Genomic DNA, 21857 nt, shown 5'->3' on the forward strand with positions numbered 1-21857 from the left:
GAAGGGCGATTCTATCAACTGTGTTACCCACGAGGGCTTCAGTAGTCATTTCATCAAAACCTTCTCCTCCTACTGACATGGCGCATTATAGCCATAGAAGCTGATGTGCCAGTAAAATATCCAATCCAACCAATCCTACTAGTGTAGCAAGTTCTACTATTGCACCGATTCCATTTTCTGCCTGTTCAACCATATTTCCCAAATGAACTGACTCTGGCCATACATTTTTCCACACGGATTTAACATTGACAGTTTTACTACTTTGAGCGATAAAGCCATGATTCTGAAACAGTTCGCAATTGAGAAATGTTTCCATGCCTCCATTACTTCAAATAGATTTGGAATCAATTTTTTCCAAAATCCATTGTAACGATTTTCTGATGGAATGAGTTTTAAAGATGAATATAATGATATAATGCCTTGATCTAACAGCTGAATGAAAGAAGTTGTATTAACCCAGTACAACTGTGGCGGTAGGAACATAATTTTAACGTCTAGATGACTTAAATCTTTTGGATGGCCTGGTGTGCTATCCAATAGTAATAAAACTTTGAAATCTAGATTTTTCCACAAGTTCGGTAGCACAGAACACATAGGAATTTCCCAACAAAATAAAATACAGGGATTTCTCAATTTTTTTTTTTTTTGACTAGTGAGTCGACAGTGGGATTCAAAAAGAGTGGAAACGTTGAAAAATTACATCCAACATAAGAGCAACCCCCCCCCCTGCAAAAAAGTCAAAAATGCCCTATTATACGATATTTACCGAAATTCTCTAATCATGTTAGAGCAAAATCATCTTGTAGAAGTACCGTGTTATACAGGGGTTTCCTGTATTTGTTATATAACTTCGAAATTGATTTTTCCATTGTGCATTTTGATCATTATCTCAAAAAGTCAAAAATACCCTGTTATACGAGGTTTACCGAAATTCTCTAACCATGTTAGAGCAAAACCATCTTGTAGAAGTACCGTGTTATACAAGGGTTTCCTGTATTTGTTATATAACTTCGAAATTGATTTTGCCATTGTGCATTTTGATCATTACAGAAATATAGAATCCCTTATCGTTGTTTTTCCTTTTAATTTGGATGGTTGATCCCAGAAGTCACCCAAATTGTTGGTATATTACGATAACTTTTGTATATTATCCTTTTTGTATGTGTGTGTATATATATATATACACTTCACCTATGCATTCTCCATAGATTTATCTAGGTATGTCTTTTATGATAATCTTTCCAATAAACTAATACATATATTTAACAAAATAACACGGCATGTGTGTGGTACGTTATTTTTTTTTATGGATGTAGTGTGTCTACTGCCACTACAACGTCACTAGCCCGTAAATTCCATATATTAATAATTATCAACATACTATATTTATGTATATATTATTATACAGTAGAGTGTCGATAATCCAGACTAATTGGGGGACTGGTGGTAGTTCGAACTTAATAAAAACACTGGCTTTAAAATCCAAATCCAATATCTTTTCACAAACAACTATCCATATATGGTTTTTCCTAAACTTTATTTCTATGTGAACCACAAACGGCATCTTTGCAGGATGGGCCATTAGCTGTTCTTGTGGTTTTTCTTTTTTTGCACCATCTGAATCAATTTTTCAATGCAAACTTTAAAATGTTTTCCTTGTTTTTAATGTCTGTTATAGTTGACTTTCCAACCTTGTAAAATTTTGCCAGAGACCTGCTTTCTCCCTTTGAAAGTCTGTTTAAAATCTCAATCTTGGATTTAATTGAACATTTCTGCTCCCTTTTAAAAGATGGACACTACAGCACAGTAAAACAAAATTCTATAAAAACTGTTCAGAATCTGTTCACTTCGTATCTCACGTGCATGTATCGTGTTAGTTGCAATTTCTGCATGTCGTGTTTTGTTATTGTTTAACGCTTTTCTTTTTTTTACTGTTCCAGATTTTGCAACAAAAAAAAGTCAGTGAACAGAAATATCAGATGACAGTGTTATGTTTAGTTAGTACCGTATGTATATTAATTAAGCTATGTACGTAAGCTTATATTTTTATTTTGCTAACCTGTGGATAATAGTCTTCTGATTTTCACCTATCATTTAATTTTGTTAATTGATAAGAAGGGAAAAAGGTGTAAATTTGTGCTTTATATCTTCATTTTTATAGCCTGTGGATAATATTACTCTGATTTTCGCTTATTATAATTGCTGTTTAATAGAATAAAAATTAAATTTGCAAATGTGATCACAATAACCGCCGCTTACTGTAATTATTTTATGGCACCAACATAAAAAAAATAAATAAATGCTGGCTGATTCAGCTTATTGATGTTTCGAATTATTGGTGTTCAGATTTTTGACACTACTGTATTACGTATTATTCACTTAAGTTTTCAAATTTTTCAAAAATTAATTCAAATTTGGCGTGCTTAAAGCATGTGCAAATTGAATATTAGACTCCTTACCAACTGTCTATGGTGAACAAAGTCACCTTCTGTGTTTGAATGATAATGCATTTGTCATTATTCAAAAATTGTAAAAAAACTTTCAAACAAATCATTCACAAGTAGTTCATGTAAGACTGTTAGAACCGTTATCTCAATTGGAAATATTACACTACTAGATCACATGGAAGAGTTCTGTAAATAACTTGAAATATCAACAGATATAATTCCATGCCTCATGGTATCAGCAGAAACTTAATATGTTCCCACTAATACAATAGCTAGTAGTACAACATATAAATAGAACATATGTATTGGTGCAGACCACCCTGATAGGTTTTCTCACACTATACGAGACTATATAACTCTGAAAACAATTTTTAAAAAATTACATCATAAGTAAAAATTTTATTATATTTAGAAAGGATACAGAAATCATAGATTTTTATCTTTGGCCAATAATTAACATGGGCTATTTATTTTTGGAAGAATCTCACAGGCCCAGCACTGTTGCTGCAGGGTTAATAGGTTTTTACTAACAGCTTTCAGCATTTCTTCTTTTTGAAATTATTAGTTATTTTCCCAGTAATTATTGTCTTCTTCCTCTCTGTCTCTTAGCATTTCATTCAGGATGATTGAATCTTCTCTTTTTAAGTGCCTGGCATTTTTCATATTAAAGTTAATTCATTTGAATAGAGAATGTGCAATAGTGTTTGATTTCATTGAGGAGGCCTTAAAGAGTCAGGAAAACTGCTACTTTGGAGTGTAGGGAGTCAGAAATTATACAGGTTAGGGATATTAGCCAAAATCATACTTGTGCCCTCCCTGTGAGTACTTGTGCTTGACCCGTAATTTATTATAATATGGGTATTTGCTCACACTATATGAAGTGTCTTTTTTTTTTTTTTTTTTTTAATCAATTAGATACTGCTTCCAAAAGATGATGCCATTCTGGGACAAGTGGTGAAAGTTGTCATTACTGAAGTAGGAAAACATCACATGGTTGGAAGACTGTTAGGCATCTATCAAGAGAAAGAGAGGACATTTTGGCCACCACTTCCTAAAGGCCAAATATCAGAACTGAAGTGCACATCAAGTGATCTGTTACTAGATTTTCCAGGAAATAAAAAAACTAGTCATATAGCCAAGCACTGGAATATGCTGAAATTATATTTTCCTGGAGTATGGCTATGGATTAGTATTGCTCTTCTGGCCTCAGGATTTATTGTGAAATTTCATTGCCTTTTGGATAGCTACCTATGAAACAGTTACTTTTTCTCAGAATAGACATATTTTAAATTTCATGGAATTTTACTATTTGTACATATGTATATTACATTTTAAATTGTAGGTAATAAATTATTAATTCTGAATAGTGTTAACATGAAAAAAGTAAAAAGCAAGCCTGATTTGAGTTAAAAAAAGAAAATGCTGTTAATTACTACCTCATCTGGTAAGTTACATTTTCTTTTTTTTTTTTTTTTTCTTTTCTTTTTTCTGTTATTCAATTTGAATGCAAATGGGCTGTTTTTATGATTTGGTAAATTGTTTTATAACACTAGAAGATGTAATGTTGACTATTTGATATTTATGTAAATAAAATGGCTTTTAATTAGAGATTAATTAATTTGTTAAATACAAAATTGCTAATATATTTAAAAAAATTTGTTATTGCCTGATGATGGTAATAAGAACAATTCCCCAGGGCACAACAAAAGAAAGAAAGAATGGCATAAAAACTTTACAGGTTAGCCAGCAAATTATGTACCTTACATAGAATTAGAAATTACACATTAATTCAAAAAAGCAAGAAAAACTTGGCTTGACCATATTATTATTATTATGTATGTTTCCTGTCACCGTGTGGCACCTGGATCTACATCCATCTCCACCAATATAACGTAGGCATTATACCCATCTAAATATGGTGGCCTGTTAATGTAAGTGTGTATAGTAAGTTATAGTGAATAGGCCACTCGTCCACCAGGTGATAGGCAAATATCACCCGGTGCTTGCCGTAGCATGAAAAGCCAGGCCTGGGTCTGGCTTTTCATAAGTGCATATCATAGACTGTATGATATGCACTTAACTTGCACACCCACTAGTGAAGTGCAAGACTAGTGGGTGCTAGCATCCTACCCCTAGGATGCCCACTCCTAGGAGCCAGCAAAAAAAAAAAAAAAAATTAATAATAATAAAATAAAAACAACGTACACACACACACACACACACAAGTTAACTCCCGAATACTGGGTAAAACATACTGCAACATGAATCCACAGGAAGCCAGCAAGGGGGGAGGAAAAGTACAAGCATAATAATTAATGTAAACATATTAGTAACATCATTAATGCAATTATTCAGTAATAGTACTAACTGACAACAACCTCCTCTTTCTAAAAACCATTCTACAAAAATGCTGTAATGCATCATAATTAACAGCTGAAGATGACAACACTGCCTCATTCCCCCTGCCAAAATTAGCCACCAAATGTATCAGCTCACATCTGAATTCATCATACAAATTACAATCATATAATACATGATCCCATAATTCTACCATTGGGCGTAGGCCTGTTTCGTTATAATTCTACCATGCCACAAATGCAGTAAGGCACATCTTCTAATCCTAAACTCATGTAATTTTGCTTTCAGTGAACCATGTCCTGTAAGTATGTATGAACCCTCCATACAAGGATAAAACCACTTGTTTAATTTATTCTTATAATTAAATTGTACACTAGAAATAAAAGAATGTTGTCCTATTCAGTTACATTTGAGTCCGAACGCTCCTGCCACAAATTAACTAACTTAGATAATATATCCCGCTTGTTTTCTGTAATTGTTAATGATGGATTTACAATATCCAAAAACATTATTTGACCTCCCTTACGTAAATAATAACAGAATGATCTATATACAAGAAATAAATCCAAAGGCATCACCCCAGCTAAAACTTGTAATGCATTGGTTGACACCGTCTTACATACTCCTAACACAGTAAATAACATGTCTCTTTGTAGAGATAATTTCTGCTTAAATTTTACCCAAGCAGTTCTTGCATACCAAATGGAGGCAGCATAAGTAACTATTGGTATAAAAATAGCATTATAATATAAATGTATAACCTTCTTACCTAAACCCCAATCATTTCTAGTTAATCTAATAACGGAAGAAATATAATTTTTAACCTTAGAACTCAGGTAATCTAAATGCGGTATAAATTGCAATTTATCATCAAGAATTACTCCTAGGTATTTAACTTGAGAAACTAAAGGAATCTGTTTACCATTCATATTTCTCATATATAACCAAACCAAAATCAAGACCTAGATTATAGTAGTAGTGGCAAATGATGCAAGAAAGCAAGCTTATATAGAATCAGCCAAAAAAAAAAAAAAAAACGTATACAGTTCACCAGAGTATAATGTTCTTGTTTATACTCTGGCACTTCCACCAAGTCAGTGGAGTTTACAATAAATCATCAGTACAAATGTTAATCATATTTAGTAGTCACGGGCTTGAACCCCGGTCCACTCAAAGAGCACGTGCTACGGCACTCAGGCTGCAGACCACTGGACTACGTCAGGCCTGCACACCCTCCAAGAATTTTAGTTCCTCCTTCAATTTGTTCACACCATCCACTTTCACAACAACAGATGGAAGCTTGTTCAACCACCTGCTGGCTGAAGAAAAACGTCTGCACATCTATCCTGCAACCAATCTTCCTTAACTTGAATTTATACCCTCTCGTGTGTAGTCTCAGCAAATGGAAGATTGCCATTAACATTCAGGTTACTCAATCCATTCAAGGCTCTAAACACCACAATCAGATCACTGCTACTGGTGCCTGGTCCCAAAATCTGCAAATTGCAGCGTCTCGAGATGCTGCAATTTGTAGAACTGAACCAGCAGATCTCCATCCTTCCTAAATTGAGACATCCAGACCTGCATACGGTACTCAAGATGTGGCCTAACCATGGCCTTATACAAAGGGATAATTAGCTCCTTATCCCTGCTCGCAAAGTTTCTGTATATCATTGATAAAACCCCTTTAGTTGTCCTGGCAGCATGCCTGCACCCCTCAGAGAATTATGTCTGACAGCACAATTACTCCCAAGACTTTTTTATTCTCCACTACTCTGAGTGTAGAACCACAAAGTTGATAAGTTATTCTCGGGTTACTGCTACCCATATGCAGTATCTTGCATTTGTCAATGTTAAACTTCAACTGCCATTTCTCAGTGTATCGACCCAATTTTCATAGGTCATATTGCAGCAGCTCACCCTGATAACTGTCATTAACCACCCTACCAACTTTTGTATCACTGGAAACTTACACATTAAGCCTGATATACCGTCATCAATATCATTGATAAACATTGAAAACAACAATTGGCTTAGCATTAAACCCTGGAGAACTCCACTAATAACATTAGTCCATGAAGCGAAGTGGCCATCGATAACCACTCTGTCTTCTTCCACTTTACCCACAGCAGTAACTTTCCCTTAATGCCACGTTGCTCCAGTTTGTACACCACTCTTGTGTGCAACAGATTCAAAAGCCTTCCTGAAATCTAAATATATGGCACCAAAACTATTTTTTACAATATTTCCTTGGTCACTTCATCATAGTAACCTATCCGATTGGTTAGACAGACAAGACCACCCCTCAACAAATCCATGCTGTGAATGCAGTATAATTGCATGCCTGTCCAGATGGTCCTGCATTACTTCTCTAACCGGTGATTCCATTATTTCCTGGAACAGATGTTAACAGGTCTGTAATTGGGTCACCTTCACTCACTTTGACCAACTTAGAAAGGTTGTTTGTGCAAAAAAGATCAAGCGTGTTGGCTGTATGGTTAGGATTTTCTGGTATTCTTTGTAGGTAAATGAAAAATCTGTGCAAGTTCATTAGTAATTGCAAAAGCCACAGCATCTCGACCAGCTGGGTCGGTGTGATAAAAAAACAGAAGCCAGCTGCAGTTGTGAACATTAAAATCACCAAGAAAAATTACCTCACTGTTAGGAAAGTTGGAATGGAGAAAGTCAAAGAGCTCCAAGTGATTAGTGGAGTTGGGAGAACAGTAGAGACAATAGATGAATTTGACATAATGAGGTAGAGAGATTTTAAGCGTGAGAAGATCGAAAAGAGGAGATTCAAAATTACCAAGTCTCTGACAGGGAATTTCAGAACGGACATATGCACAAGTACCACCTTTGAGACGAAAGGAATCATACAGCAAATAATTTGGGCAACTGAGATGAGCAGTAATTGAATCAACCGATAACTGAGATTCTCTCAGAAAAAGTATATGGGGTTTGGCAGGCTGCAAGTGGAAATGGACATCGTCAAGATTAGAATGAGACCACATATTGAACTACGAAGTGTTTTCACTGATAAGCTTACTCTATTAGTTTGACAATTCATGGTGTATTCAATACTAGGAAAAAGTGTGGGGGGGATACATGCTGTATGAAGTAATGAAATTTTTGTATATGGCATTCACATGGTAAAAATATACCCAGACGCTTGACATAATGTGGCCTCGACAGTGCCCCTCCCCAATACACACACTACTCGGACTCCCTCCAATCACTATCTGGCAGAGTAGATGTAGCAAGATTATACACTAGCTGATCCGGAAGCCTCCTAAAGAGTTACCAATAGGTTCGGTCCGGTGTAGTAACTAGCGGCTGGCCTGCGAACACACCGGTTTAGTGCTGTACATAACCTCAAAAAAAGTCATCAATCATACTGCATGATGGAAGAGATGGGGAAGGGTTGACCGGAACTTAGCTCTGGAGACTAAATATGGGTTCCACCACTTCAAGCCTCCAATAAGCAAAGTGACAGTATTGTGCCAGTTGATGAGAGTTATCCACCTAGTATTGCCTGGTAACACAGAGGGGCAGCATTCCTCCCTGTGGTTTGGGCACCACACCTCGACCCCTGCTTGCGTTGGTTCACACCAGGGTGGTCACCCATAGCATGCTTATGCATGGAGGTTATACCCAGGATTACTAACAGTCCCACCATCATGAAGGTGCAAGCAGAGGATTTGGCTGTCACAGACTGTCCAGACTTGCCGAAATTGGGTCCATTCAACTTGAATGTCACCCGAATATCAGTTCCATCAGTGTTTTAGACTCCTGAGTAGCAAGTACAGCTTATCTGGCATATCTGAGAGAATATCTGTGACAACTTCAAGGACCTCCCCATATTCGAATTCAGGATCACTTATGTCTGAGTGACATCATGTTTCTGCTATTCCTACAATGTGCACATTCAGGGCCGGCACCAGACTATTTTGTGCTCTAGGCTAGGCAAGGCAAGCTACCCCCCCCCCCCCCCCCCAAATTGCTAACTTTGATTTTTAAGAACAGATGTTTTGTAGAAAAAATAAAAAGCACAAAACTTAAAACTGCTAAATTTATTTTAAATTGCAAGAATAAGTAATAATCAATGTTTGATTATCTTTTGCAAATACAAAAAAATATTTTGGCACACAAATCATTAAAGGGCACTCAGTATAATGCATACCTCTGCCATTGGCAACACAACATTAAAACCTTTTACTTCACACACTTAAGTTTATATACTATTATTTAAAGTGACTTGGTGTAACCAACCCAATATGTTAGCACAATATTTTGCTTACAGTCAGACAGAGAAACAAGCAAAAAGCTGACAGCATTAAAAATGTCTCATAAAAATTTCAATTTCAGGCACATCAAAATCTCACTTTGTGTGCCTTTTCCTTTGCAAATTTTGTCATCAATTCAACCAGATCAAGTGCTGATGCCTGGGCATGGTCAATTGATATAGTTGCCAAGCCAACTAGTCTTTTTTCCAACATTGTAGAGCATTTGTAAGTTTTTATAAGTTTGAGCTTTGAGAAACTACGTTCATCACTTGCCACTGATACTGGAAGTGTGAGAAGGATCCTTAGAACAACGGAAACATTAGGCACATTATCCAGGAGTTTTTGTTGTAGCATGAAGAGAAGTACTTTTTGTGGTGGCATAGACTTTGGAAGTTTTTGAGCTATTGCTGTAAGTTTACAACACAGATCTTCAACATCAATATCTCTGTTTCCATTATACATTAATGATTTTTGCAAATCCTTGCAGTCCTTAAGTACATCTTCAGTAGGTTTTTTTTCTTTATACTGTATATATCATACAGGAAGCCAAATAGGGAATTATATTGTTGTAGCTGTTGGAATCTCTCTTCAATTGATTGTATGGCCATGCATAGTAGGTTTTTACTATGCATGTCTAAAACAGCATAGTAGAAACCTACTTTGAAATTCTACTTTGGATCTTGTGTTACATCTTCTTGGCCTCATTCAAACTGCCATTTCTTCCTCCTGTTTCTAACGTGGTCTGTCTCGAAGTTTGGTAGTATCTCTAGTTCCTTTTGCAGTCTCAGTAGCATCTGTCAAAACTTGTTGAAAACCCTCATCACACCTGCAGTCTACAAGGTAATTCTTAGTCACTTGCAATTGTCTTGTAGCTGAATTTAAATCAGCTTCTTTATTTTGTAGTAGCTTGCTTGTAAGATTGACTTCAAAAAGGATGTTGTACCATGTAACAAGGGATACCACAAACTTGAACTTACTAATTGCACCAGCAAGTGCCTTAGCTTCAATTTGGGAAGTATTTCCAGATGAATCTGTTAGTATTATATCATCAAAGATCTCTATTAAAACATCATATATATTACCAAGATGATATCTCAGTGGTTTCAAAACATCGATCCGACTCTCCCATCTTGTTTCACTCAATCAGTGGCTTAACAGTTATGCCTAAGTTTGATATATGGCTAGTTAGAATTTGCCAATGCTTAGTTGATGCAGAGAAATAATTATAGATCTGTTGAACCAAAATGAAGAAACCAGTTGCTTCCAGACAACACCTAGCAGCATCATTGACTACCAAGCTTAAAGAGTGTGCATTGCAGGGCACAAAAAAGGCATATGGGTTTATGTCCAGGACTCTTTCGTATGCCATTTTCTTTGCCTTTCATGTTATGCCCATTATCATAACCTTGACCACTCAGATTTTCAGTTGGTAATCCCATTTGCTCAAGCTGTTCAAGAAGAGTTTCTGCTATAAAGGCACCTGTAGTGGAACAAATCCTAAGAAATATTCTCTTATGATAACTTCAGGCTCAGACATATCATCTGATGGTTTGATTACATCAACAAAATGTACAATCGTCCATCAGGTGTGTGCAGTCCAGAATAATTGAATAGTATTTGGCTGAGTTTGTATGTGTTAAAATTTGTTGCTTTTTGGCACTGGCTGGAAGCTGTATAAGCTCATTTTGGATATCTTTTTTGAATCTAGTGTAACAGACATATATTTTGCCTCACGTAAGTCACTTATCACTTCACGAAATGCAAAAGGAGCCAATACTTCCACATTTTGTTCTTGCACATGTGGATCTTTTTGAAAATAAGTTTCGTATGATGGTAGATTTGCAATCCACTAATCTAAACAAATGGTTATGCTTGATACTGTGGAAAGCTAGCAATCCTTGTGTAAATGGTAAATGTTTCCATTTACCATTCACATCTTGTTGATTTGTCACGAAACAGGTTAGTTTATAGCTTGCATGTTTTGCTACAACTGCTTCTTTTTAGCAGTGTACTGAATGACCACCATGTTCAATAGAAAATTCAGCTGTACAAATAGTGTATAAAACTTTACCTTTAACATTGACTTTCAGTTAGAAAAGGGAATTCTTGTTTCAATGTGTCTGTGAAACTACATTTTCACTTGGGCATCTCACTACCTATTGCCAACAAATTGAATTTATAATTAATTACTAGATCCTTCAAATAATCTTACTGAGTTTCCATCACCACCCACATATCAATACTTTGAAAAACACCAAAGAAAATACTAGAATTCATTTTCATGTGTCTATTGCATCGGCCATGCTACACATAAAAGTTGACTCGTGTGCAGGAAAAAAAAAAAGAAAAAGAAAAATGGGACACATTTAAAAAAAAAACAGCACATTTGGTGTCCCGCTTCCATTTTCTCGGAACAGTGGGATCAGTGGCTGAAAGCGGGGACAATCCCATAAAAACAAGACATCTGGTCACCCTAATTTAAATATAAAAGTCCGGTTAAAAGTAGCATTTTGTTATAATCTCAATGCACAAACTACCAAAATAAAAATTTGTGCAAAATAAAATTTTTATTTTGTGATTTTTGGAGAAGCCTGATGGAAACAGAGGTCATTTTTGAGATTAGCATTATAAAATGATTCAGAAACACTTTTCTGTAAAGCATTGCATTTTTTTCAAAATGCAGAATAGTGTTATTCAGAACTGATTTTTATCATTGATACTGAACAAGAAAATCAAAGAAATGAAAATTTGACCCATTGTAGATCAATTTTTTAAATGAGAGGCGAGTTTTTGGGGGACTTTTTACCACACAGCCATTTTTAATAATTTTGAACGTATTTTAATATAAAAGTAGCATTTTGTTATAATCTTCAGTATTGATGATTAATTCTGTCTTTCAGGCAAATATCAAGGAGACAATGTAGTCAATTCCTTGCCTTTTATTGCATCCTTAGCTAAGAACCTCTCAATCTTCTTTTGCAGATTAGATGAGATTCTGTAAAGAAGGTTATGTTAAATATTCTTGCTATTTCTTCCCATATGTTTGGTGTATATGTGACTATCACATGGTTCTTCTGGGTTCTCTTTGTGCAATCTGTAATTTTCTGAATTTAATAGTCATGTCATCTTGCTAAAAAGATTGATGAAATTCCATTTAGCAACTTCCTTATTAACATTAGAACTAGGGCTGAAAAGTTACTAATTTCCTTGTTATATTCCTGTTCTTTTTATACTTTGGAAGCTCCAAGAACATATACTATTTTTTGCCTCCACTTTGACAAAGTAGGGGTGGGAAGAATCACCTTTTTTTTTTGTTCGTTTTCTACACGTGAATATTACTGGTCCTCTTTGGGATTGTGTTGAAGAATGGAATGGCAAAATGCTGTTCTATTCCATTTTGAAGTTTATTTTTGGGTTGAATCTATTATCAGCTTCCGAGAACAACTGGAGTCTATTAAGCCCACTGCTCCTAATCATGAAGACAGTCCACATACCATTCCGATGAGAACATTCTCCTGTTAAAAAAAAATTCCTCAAAGGAAGACTATTTCAGCCAGAAGGCAGTGAAGAAAGAGTTCTCTGTGCTACCATAGAAAGCTTCTTGGAATTTAAAATATGGTCCTCCCACAAGAGATTGATCAGATCTCTGATGGGGAGGTCTTATATAACCTAACTAGATGTTTTGATCAATTTTCTGACAGTTCTTGGAATCTTCTAGTGGGATTGTTGTGAACACTAATTCACATCAAATGACATTAGGATATCTTGTAGATCTATTTATACATCCTTAAGTTAGTCAGATAGTCTGCATTCTTGATTCCTTAAGGACTAAGAGGAATCATCTTTGTAAGCCATTTAACTAACCAGGTAGCCACTTTACTTTACTTTCTTAGATGGAATTTTCCACCAAAAATTAATACCTCAGCCTTAACTGTGATATTTTCAAATGTACTTGGAGAAAGCTTAAATGTGTTTTAATTGATGCAGAGAATTAAAGAGTTAGGAAAAAAAAAAAAAAAATTCAAAAGTACAAGCAAATGATTCTCTCACCTGTATTTTATCTGTTCTGCTCATCCAGAAAGTACCTTTAAAGTCGTTAAATCCATGGTAAAATAACCTGTAGAATCCAAAAATCCTTGCAGCTGTTATCGGTCTTTGTCTGCCATCTACTAATCAAGCGAAGCATCGCACTAGCACATCTGCACGCTACCGCATCCACAAGCAAAATCCAGAAGTCATGTACAGTGGTTTGTGGTTAGGGCAAAGAAGCATGAAATATAACAAATTATCCCAAAATTAACCCATGTCATTCTTGAAATCTTAATCATTTCTCAGCAATGATGAGCACCAAAGAATATTCAAGCGTGGTGGTGGTGGGGGGAATTAATCCAGATCTTTCTGGTAAAGCTTATAGAAATGCAATTGAACAGTAGTACCATTGTTATATACAAAAGTATATGAAAAGTATTTTTTTCTAAGCAGTCATAATCATATATCTAACAGACAATCCAAACAAATTCAGAAAGCAAAATCATTAAGTTAAAAAGCATACTATCCTGATGAACAGTGATTGTATTTTAATATAAAATGTGTATGTTGTCAGCAAATTAAATTTCTGGACAATTGTGGGGGAGGGGGATGAGTTTTTTGGAAAAAAGCTCATTTTTCCTCATGAAAACTGAAATTCACCTCTTTGAAACTGAAGAGTTGGCAACTATGAATTTTAAATTTTTTATAATTCCTCTCTTAGAATTTAGCAGTAGCATTAGTAGAGGCATACGATGCAAGAAAGCAAGCTTATGCAGCATCAGCCAAAAAAAAAAAAAAAAAACCCTTCCATTTCACCCCTCCGTTCGTTCGAAATACCTGTCCAGCTGAGCCTTAAATTTATTTAGGCTATCAACTTCCACAACAAGGGTTGGAAATCTGTTCCACCATCCAACTACCCGCTGGCTAAAGGCAAATTTCTGCACATCTATCCTACATCTGTCTTTCCTCAATTTGAATTTATGCCCTCTCAGGTGATTATTCTGAGCAAGAGGCAGTATCCCATCAGCATTGAGCATGCTCAGCCCATTCAAGGCTTTGTACACCTCTATCAGATCACCTCGCCGGTGCCTAGTCTCCAGACACTGTAATTTGCAAAACTTAAGCCTTTCTTCGTAAGAGCAACCCTTCGTTCCGTTCACTAACCTTGTTGCCCTTCTCTGTACTCATTCCAGCAGCTCTACATTACTTCTTGAAATGAGGCCTCCAGACCTGTATACAGTACTCAAGTTGCGGCCTGACCATTGCCTTATAAAAGGGAATAATCACCTCCCTATCCAAAAAATTCCTGTATATCATTGATAAGACACCATGAGCTACTCTTGCAAACCATCTGCACTGCTCAGAGAACTTCATATCTGCCTGCACAATTACCCCCAGGTCCTTTTCATTCTCTACCACTGTCAGTGTAGTACCACAGAGTTGATACGTTGCTCTGGGGTTGCTGTTTCCCATATGTAGTACTTTACATTTGTCAATGTTAAACTTCATTTGCCTCCTCTCAGCTCATCTGCTCAACCTTTCCAGATCCTGTTGCAGCAGCATAGCATCAGTAGCGTCCTTAACAACCCTGCCAACCTTTGTATCGTCTGCAAACTTGAACATTAAGCTTGACATACCATCATCGATATTATTTATAAATACAGAAAACAACAATGGACCTAACACTGAACCCTGAGGGACTCCACTAATAACATTAGTCCACGATGAGCAGTGTCCATTAATTACCGCTCTCTGTCTTTTGCCACTCAACCATCCCTTTATCCATAGCAACAATTTGCCACCAATGCCACACTGCTCCAATTTGTGCAGCAGTCTTCCATGTGCAACAGTATCAAAAGCCTTTCTAAGATCCAAATATATAATATCAAAGTTATTCCCTGCATCCAATTCTTTTGTGACTACATCATAGTATCCAATCAAATTGGTTAGGCAAGACCTTCCCTTAACAAAACCATGCTGTGTCTGAGCTATAACTGAATTCTTGTCAAGATGATCCTGCAGTGCTTCTTTAACCAGTGCTTCCATTAATTTTCCTGGAACAGAAGTTAAACTCACAGGTCTATAATTAATTGTCAGCCTTTGATCCTCCTTTGTGAATTGGGGTTACATTTGCACATCTCCAGTCTGTGGGTATCTCCCTTGAGTCCAAGGAAGCTCTCATAATTATGGCTAAGGGTTTGCTTACTTCCTTTGCTGCCTCCTTTAATATAACTGGATAGATCCCATCCACCCCAGGTGCCTTTCTTGTATTTATCTTCAACAATTTCTCCTCCACTTTACTCTCAATTATTAGAAGATCATCTAGCTCACTGCCAGTGTTTACTTCATCTATGGCATTCCCCTTCCTGAATAACTCCTCATGTGTGAATGTAGATGCAAAATATTGATTTAGTTTGTTAGCTACCTGAGCAGGATCATGAACACAGTTGAACCATCAATATCAAGTGGACCAATCTGATTCATCCCCTTCCTTCTAGAGTTTACATAAGTAAAGAACTCCTTGCTGTTTTTCTTTGCATCCCTTGACAAAGATTTCTCGTAATCTGGCTTCGCCTGCCTAACCTCCTTTGTATCTTGGTTACAGATCAACTTATATCTATCATAGGTTTCTGTGTCACATGTTAATTTATAGGTATCCCATGCATTTTTCTTCTCTGCCATATGTCTCATTAGTTCATCTGACATCCATTTAGGCCTGAACCTTGAACAATATTTCTTAGTTGGTATGTAAAGCCTAGTAGCTTCCAAGATAAGTTCTTTGAATGCTTCCCATTTTGAGTTTGCTGTTGGTAACATCATCAGTTGGTCCCACTGTATAGAATTTAAATACTGTCTCAGACCATCGTAGTTGCCTTTACGAAAGCAATAATCCTTCCTTTAACCCCTGATGGTAGTTACCTCCTTGAGTAAATCCCACTTCAGCACACTGTGATCACTGCCACCTAGTGGTTCCTGTATCTGCAGATTCTTAATGCATGAAGAATCACTACTGATAATCAAATCAAGAGTATTGCTCCCTCTGGTTGCCTCCTGAACATACTGATTTAGAAAACAATCATCCAATAAATCCACAAAAGCCTTGCTGGTGTGCGAGTGACCAATCCACAAATTCCGGTCAATATCTGGGAAATTAAAATCCCCCATTATAAGACTCTTTGATTTACTGGCCCACTCTATTTCCCTGTACAGTTTCTTATTACACTCATCAGAGTCATTAGGCCTATAGCACACTCCTACTCTCAATTTTGATCTCCCAATGCTTATGTCACACCAAACTGACTCGACACTGCACTGTCCAGCGATGTCGAATGGCTTCACTTCCTTGGATTTTATGTGTTTCTTAACTAATAGCCTTACCCCTCCTCCCTTCCTATCCTGTCTGTAGACGTTGTACTCCCCAAATTCCAGTTCTGCATTACTTATATCTGTGTGACACTATCCGCCTTTAATGTTTTATTAAAGATATTAATGTTAATATCTTCCTTTGATGCTTTGAGCAATACCTCAAATTCATCAAATTTATTTACCAAACTCCTGGCATTGGTGTACACACAAGTATACATGCACCTGTTTTTTTTCTTAGCTACCCTAACACAACCCATGTGTTTACTTGTACCCCAATGACTTCCAGCAGACTCATTCCAATAAAAGCAATTTAATTCAGACATTTATTCTTAATTCCTTTCCTTTAGTTATATTTTTGCATAATGATGAAATCCCAAATGTAATCTGAAATCTAGCCAGATAGACAATAGCTTACTGAATTATACTGGGTGTTTGGGTAGTAGTAGTAGTAGTGGCATGTTGATGCAAGAAAGCAAATGTATGAGCTTATGCAGCATCAGCCAAAAAAAAAAAAAAAAAAACCCCACACCATTCCCTCCAGATGCCTGTCCAGTTCCTCCTTAAATTTATTTAACCTATGAACTTCCACAACAACATATGGAAGTTTGTTCCAGCAATTAACCATCCACTGTCTATAGGCAAATTTCTGCACATCTATTCTACATCTGTCTTTTCTTGATTTGAATTTATGCCCCCTTAGGTTCATAATTTGAACAAGTGGAGGGATTGTCCCACCAGAATTCAGCATGGTCAACCCATTCAAGGCCTTATACATCTCAATCACATCACCGTGCAGGTGCCTTGTCTCCAGCCACTGCAATTTGCAGAGCTTAAGCCTCTCTACATCTGTTCATTCATTCCCCTCACCAGTCTTGTTGCCCTTCTCTGTACACACTCAAGCAAATCTACATCCTTTCTAAAATGAGGCCTCCAGACCTGTACACAGTACTCAAGGCATGGCCTGACCTGACCTGACCATTGCCTAATACAGAGGGACAATCACCTTTTCCCTGCTAGCAAAATTCCTATATATCATTGACAAAACCCCATGACCTGCCCTGGCAGCCTGTCTGCATTGTTCAGAAAACTTCATATCTGACTGCACAATTACTCCCAGGTCTTTTTCATTTTCTACCACCTTAAGTGTAGTACAACACAGTTGGTACGTTTCTCTGGGGTTACTTCTACCCATATGCAGTACTTTGCATTTGTCAAGGTTAAACTTCAGTTGCCACTTCTTAGCCCATCTGCCCAAATTTTCTAGATCCTGTTGCAGTGGCACACTGCCATTACAGTCATTAACAACCCTGCCAACCTTTGTATCATCTGCAAACTTCGCTACTAAACCTGATATATCTTCATCAATGTCATTGATAAATATACAAAACAGTGGACCCAACACCGAACCCTGTGGGACTCCACTAATAACATTAGTCCACGAAGAGCAGCACCCATTGATTACCACCCTGTCTTCTTCCACTCAACCATCCTTTTATCCATTGTAGCAACTTACCCTTAATACCATTCTGCTCAAATTTGTACAGTAGTTTTCCATGTGCAACAGTGTCAAAAGCTTTCCTGAAATCCAAATATGTGATATCAAAATTATTTTTTGCATCCAGTTCCTTTGTGACCATCAAATTTGTCAGACCAGACTTTCCCTTAACAAACCCATGCTGTGTCCGAATTATTGCTGCAGTCTTGTCTAGATGATCCTGCAATGCATCTTTAACCAGTGACTCCATTATTTTACCTGGAACAGAAGTTAAACTAACTGGTCTGTAATTACTCGTGTCACCCTTCGATTTCCCCCTTTGTGAATTGGGGATACATTTGCACATCTCCAGTCCATGGGGACCTCCCCTGAGTCCAAGGATGCTTTCAAAATTATGGCTAAGGGTTTGCTTACTTCCTTTGCCGCCTCCTTTAATATAACTGGATATATTCCATCCACTCCAGGTGCCTTTCTTATGTTTATCTTCAACAATTTCTCCTCCACTTTACTCTCAGATATTACAAGATTATCTAGCTTACTGCCATAGTTGAATACACCTCTGGCATTCCCCTCCCTGAATAACTCCTCATGTATGAATGTAGATGCAAAATACTCATTCAGTTTGTTTGCTATCTGAGCAAGATCATCAACAGCCGACCATTGATATCAAGTGAACCAATCAGATTCATCCCCTTCCTTTTAGTTTATATAAGTAAAGAAATCCTTGCTGTTTTTCTTAGCATCCTTTGCCAAAGATTTATTATAATCTGCCTTTGCCTGCTTAACCTCCTTTGTGACCTGATTACAGACTAGTTTATCTGCCATAGGCTTCTGAGTCGCTTGATAATTTATATGCTTCCCACGCATTTTTCTTCTCTGTCACGAGTCTCATTATTTCATTTAACCTTGAACAATATTTCTTAATAGGTATGAAACTTTTAGTAGCTTCCACAATTAATTCCTTGAATGCTTCCCACTTAGAATTTACTGTTGGTAACATCGTCAGTTAATCCCACTGTTCAGAATTGGAAAACTATCTGAGACCACCGTACTCACCTTTACGGAAGCAAAAACCCTTTCCTTTACCCCTGATAGTAATTATATCTTTAAGTAAATCCCACATCAGCACACTGTGATCACTGCCACCTAGTGGTTCCTTTATCTGCAAATTCTTAATACACGAGTGATCACTGCTGATAACCAGATCAAGAGTATTACCCTCTCGAACATGCTGCTGCAGAAAACGATCATCCAATAAATCCACAAAAGTCTTACTAGTGTGTGAGTGACCAACCCACAAGTTCCAGTCAATATCTGGGAAGTTAAAATACCCCATTATTAAGACATTCTGATTTACTAGCCCACTCTGTTTCTCTCTGCAACTGTTTATTGTACTCATTTGAGTCATTAGGCCCATAACACACTCCTATTATTTTTGCTTTTGCAGTGCTTGTCACACCAAACTGACTTAACGGTGCATCGTTTATATCAAATGGATGCACTTCTTTTGATTTTATGTTTTTCTTAATTAACAGCATGACACCTCCTCTCTTCCTATCCTGTCCATCCTTTCTGTAGACATTGTAATCTCCAAATTCCAATTCTGCATTCCTAATATCAGTGTGACACCACGTCTCTGATATCCCAACAATATCTGCCTTTGATGTCTTGACCAACACTTCAAATTAATCAAATTTATTTACTATACTTCTAGCATTGGTATACATGCACCTATTCCTAGTTACCCTGACACATCCCATATACCCGTTTCACCATGACTGTCATCAGTCTCTGAAACCCTCAGCACCCCTCGCTCCAGGTCCCTGCTTATTCTAATAGAAGTTGTGCAAGAATCACCTTCACCTCTGCCTGCAGCTACTTTTAACCTTTTAGTCCCCCCAGTTTTCCGACCCACATAACACTGCCTCGATAGCATCAGCAAATATTCTTGCACCCTTTCTATTTAAGTGTATCCCATCCCTGTAGAAGCAGTCTCTCCTGTTAACAAGAACAGACCACGCTGAAAAAAATTCTACCCCTTGCACATATATAAATAGGCTGTGATGTGTTGGAGAATCGCCCCACTCAGTTCTTCCCCGAGTTAGAGCACTCCTGCCACTATAATATATAAAAATGAGTGTACTGATCACAATAAACTAATTACCTAAACAAATGTTATGCAAATGTTCAGACCAACTAAATAAATGTTGTGTACATGTTCTCTATTATACAGTTCAGAGTAAGTGCAAGTTGCTATATTGCATATTTGAATTTGTAAATTGTCCAAAAACATTGATAATAATGTCTCATCTTTTAAACAATGGTGATTATTTTGGCAATACCAATTTGTTAGAACACAACTTTTGATTAGGGTGAACTTTGTTCTGAAAGCATTGACAATTGCATTGCTTAAATTTTCTATTTATTAGTCAAACAGTACAGGAATTGCACATATATAAATTACTAAAAGGAATCCCAGCGGACTACTTCTGAAGACAAATTTATGAGTGGCTGCAGGAGAGTGAAAGCATATTTTTTTTGTCATACAGAAAATGTTTATATAGAAAGTATTTGCTTCTCATGGTCAACGTCTTCTGTTATTACATGCAACTTCTGTCTGCATTAAGTTATTCTCAAATGATTTTCCACACTAACCTCTTAAGTTGTTCCCTCCTGAGTTTCATTTAAGACACAAAAAGAAAAGGTATTTTTAAAAAATGCCATTCTCTCAGTTTATAAAAGTTTTAATTCACTATTTTATTATAAATTATTGGCCATAAATTTTGAAGATAGCCCTTCTTGAACAAATATCAATCAGCACTATAACAGTTTCAGGTGACTTGTACTTTACTATATTTTAAATCACTTATTTCAAAGTGAAACAGAACTTTCAGCTCACAAAAATGCATTTGCCTTACTTGAGTATTTTTCTCTTTGAAACATTTTATTCAATGTATTTTGGGGGGTTTGATCATGTCCTCCAGTGAAAACCACAATTCGAATAAGGCAGGTCTGATGCAGGCATTTAATACAAAGTATAAATGAACCCATTCAAAAAAAAAAAACCCCTTTTGTATGTGTTATCCCGAAGCCCGACTACAACAGCCAAAAATTAACTACACTATGATTCCCTTTTTGAATAGATACCTATTTGTTGTGCAATTATTGAAATAGGGTGACTAATCTGGGACAGCTTTTAAGTTCTATGCAGCTGATGATGTTACCAACACAGTCTAAATGGGAAGCATTCAGGGAGGTAATTATAGAATCCATTAGGATTTTCATAGCTGTGCATTGGGTTATTGTCTTACCGTAATATAAAATTTCTTCCAAAAATTAAGTTCTGAAGAAAACGCATTATGTTAAAGAATGTTTTAATAGCCTTCAATTCTGACGATGTCGCCCACTCCAGAAAAACAGAAGCAACCATAACTTGTGATGGCATGAACACTGTACATGACTTGTATAAGTTAAACTCAATGCAACAAGGCATCATAGGTTTAAGAGTATAAATAATCTATATAATATTGGTGTGAATACACCATAGAATGGCCTCCGTAGCCACTCGGCTTTTTTTACACCATAGATAACTCTTAAAAGGCAAAAAACTGTTTGTAGTGTAAAAGGGCATCATTTTATATGTATATCATATTGTGCTCCTCCTTCAAGAGTTGCCATGTATTGCACTACCTCGAATAAGAACTTTAACTGTACATGACTGGAAGCATTAAACAAATATGGCACATTTTTTCTTCAGTTGATAGGCTCAATTAAACTTTTCACTATCCAAACATTTCTAATTGGGTTTCCATCCACAGTATTTTTTATTCTTTGGAAAATTGTCCAGGGTTGATAGTGTCTCCCAACTGTTTCTTTTAC

General features: G+C 36.6%; 1 protein-coding gene across 1 annotated transcript in view; it reads left to right on the forward strand.

Annotated features, from left to right (window-relative positions):
- LOC150081003 (threonylcarbamoyladenosine tRNA methylthiotransferase) overlaps positions 1–3709 on the forward strand; it is a 176502-nt gene extending 172793 nt beyond the window's left edge. Inside the window, exon 12 of the mRNA XM_090381918.1 lies at positions 3363–3709. Within this exon, the coding sequence (XP_090238044.1) occupies positions 3363–3701 (339 nt within the window). The 3' untranslated portion in view covers positions 3702–3709. The remainder of the gene's footprint in view (positions 1–3362) is intronic.
- The last annotated feature ends 18148 nt before the right edge of the window (positions 3710–21857 follow it).

Source organism: Mastigoproctus giganteus, chromosome 9 (assembly GCF_048544385.1).
Source record: "Mastigoproctus giganteus isolate SK-2022 chromosome 9, ASM4854438v1, whole genome shotgun sequence".
Taxonomy (NCBI): domain Eukaryota; kingdom Metazoa; phylum Arthropoda; class Arachnida; order Uropygi; family Thelyphonidae; genus Mastigoproctus; species Mastigoproctus giganteus.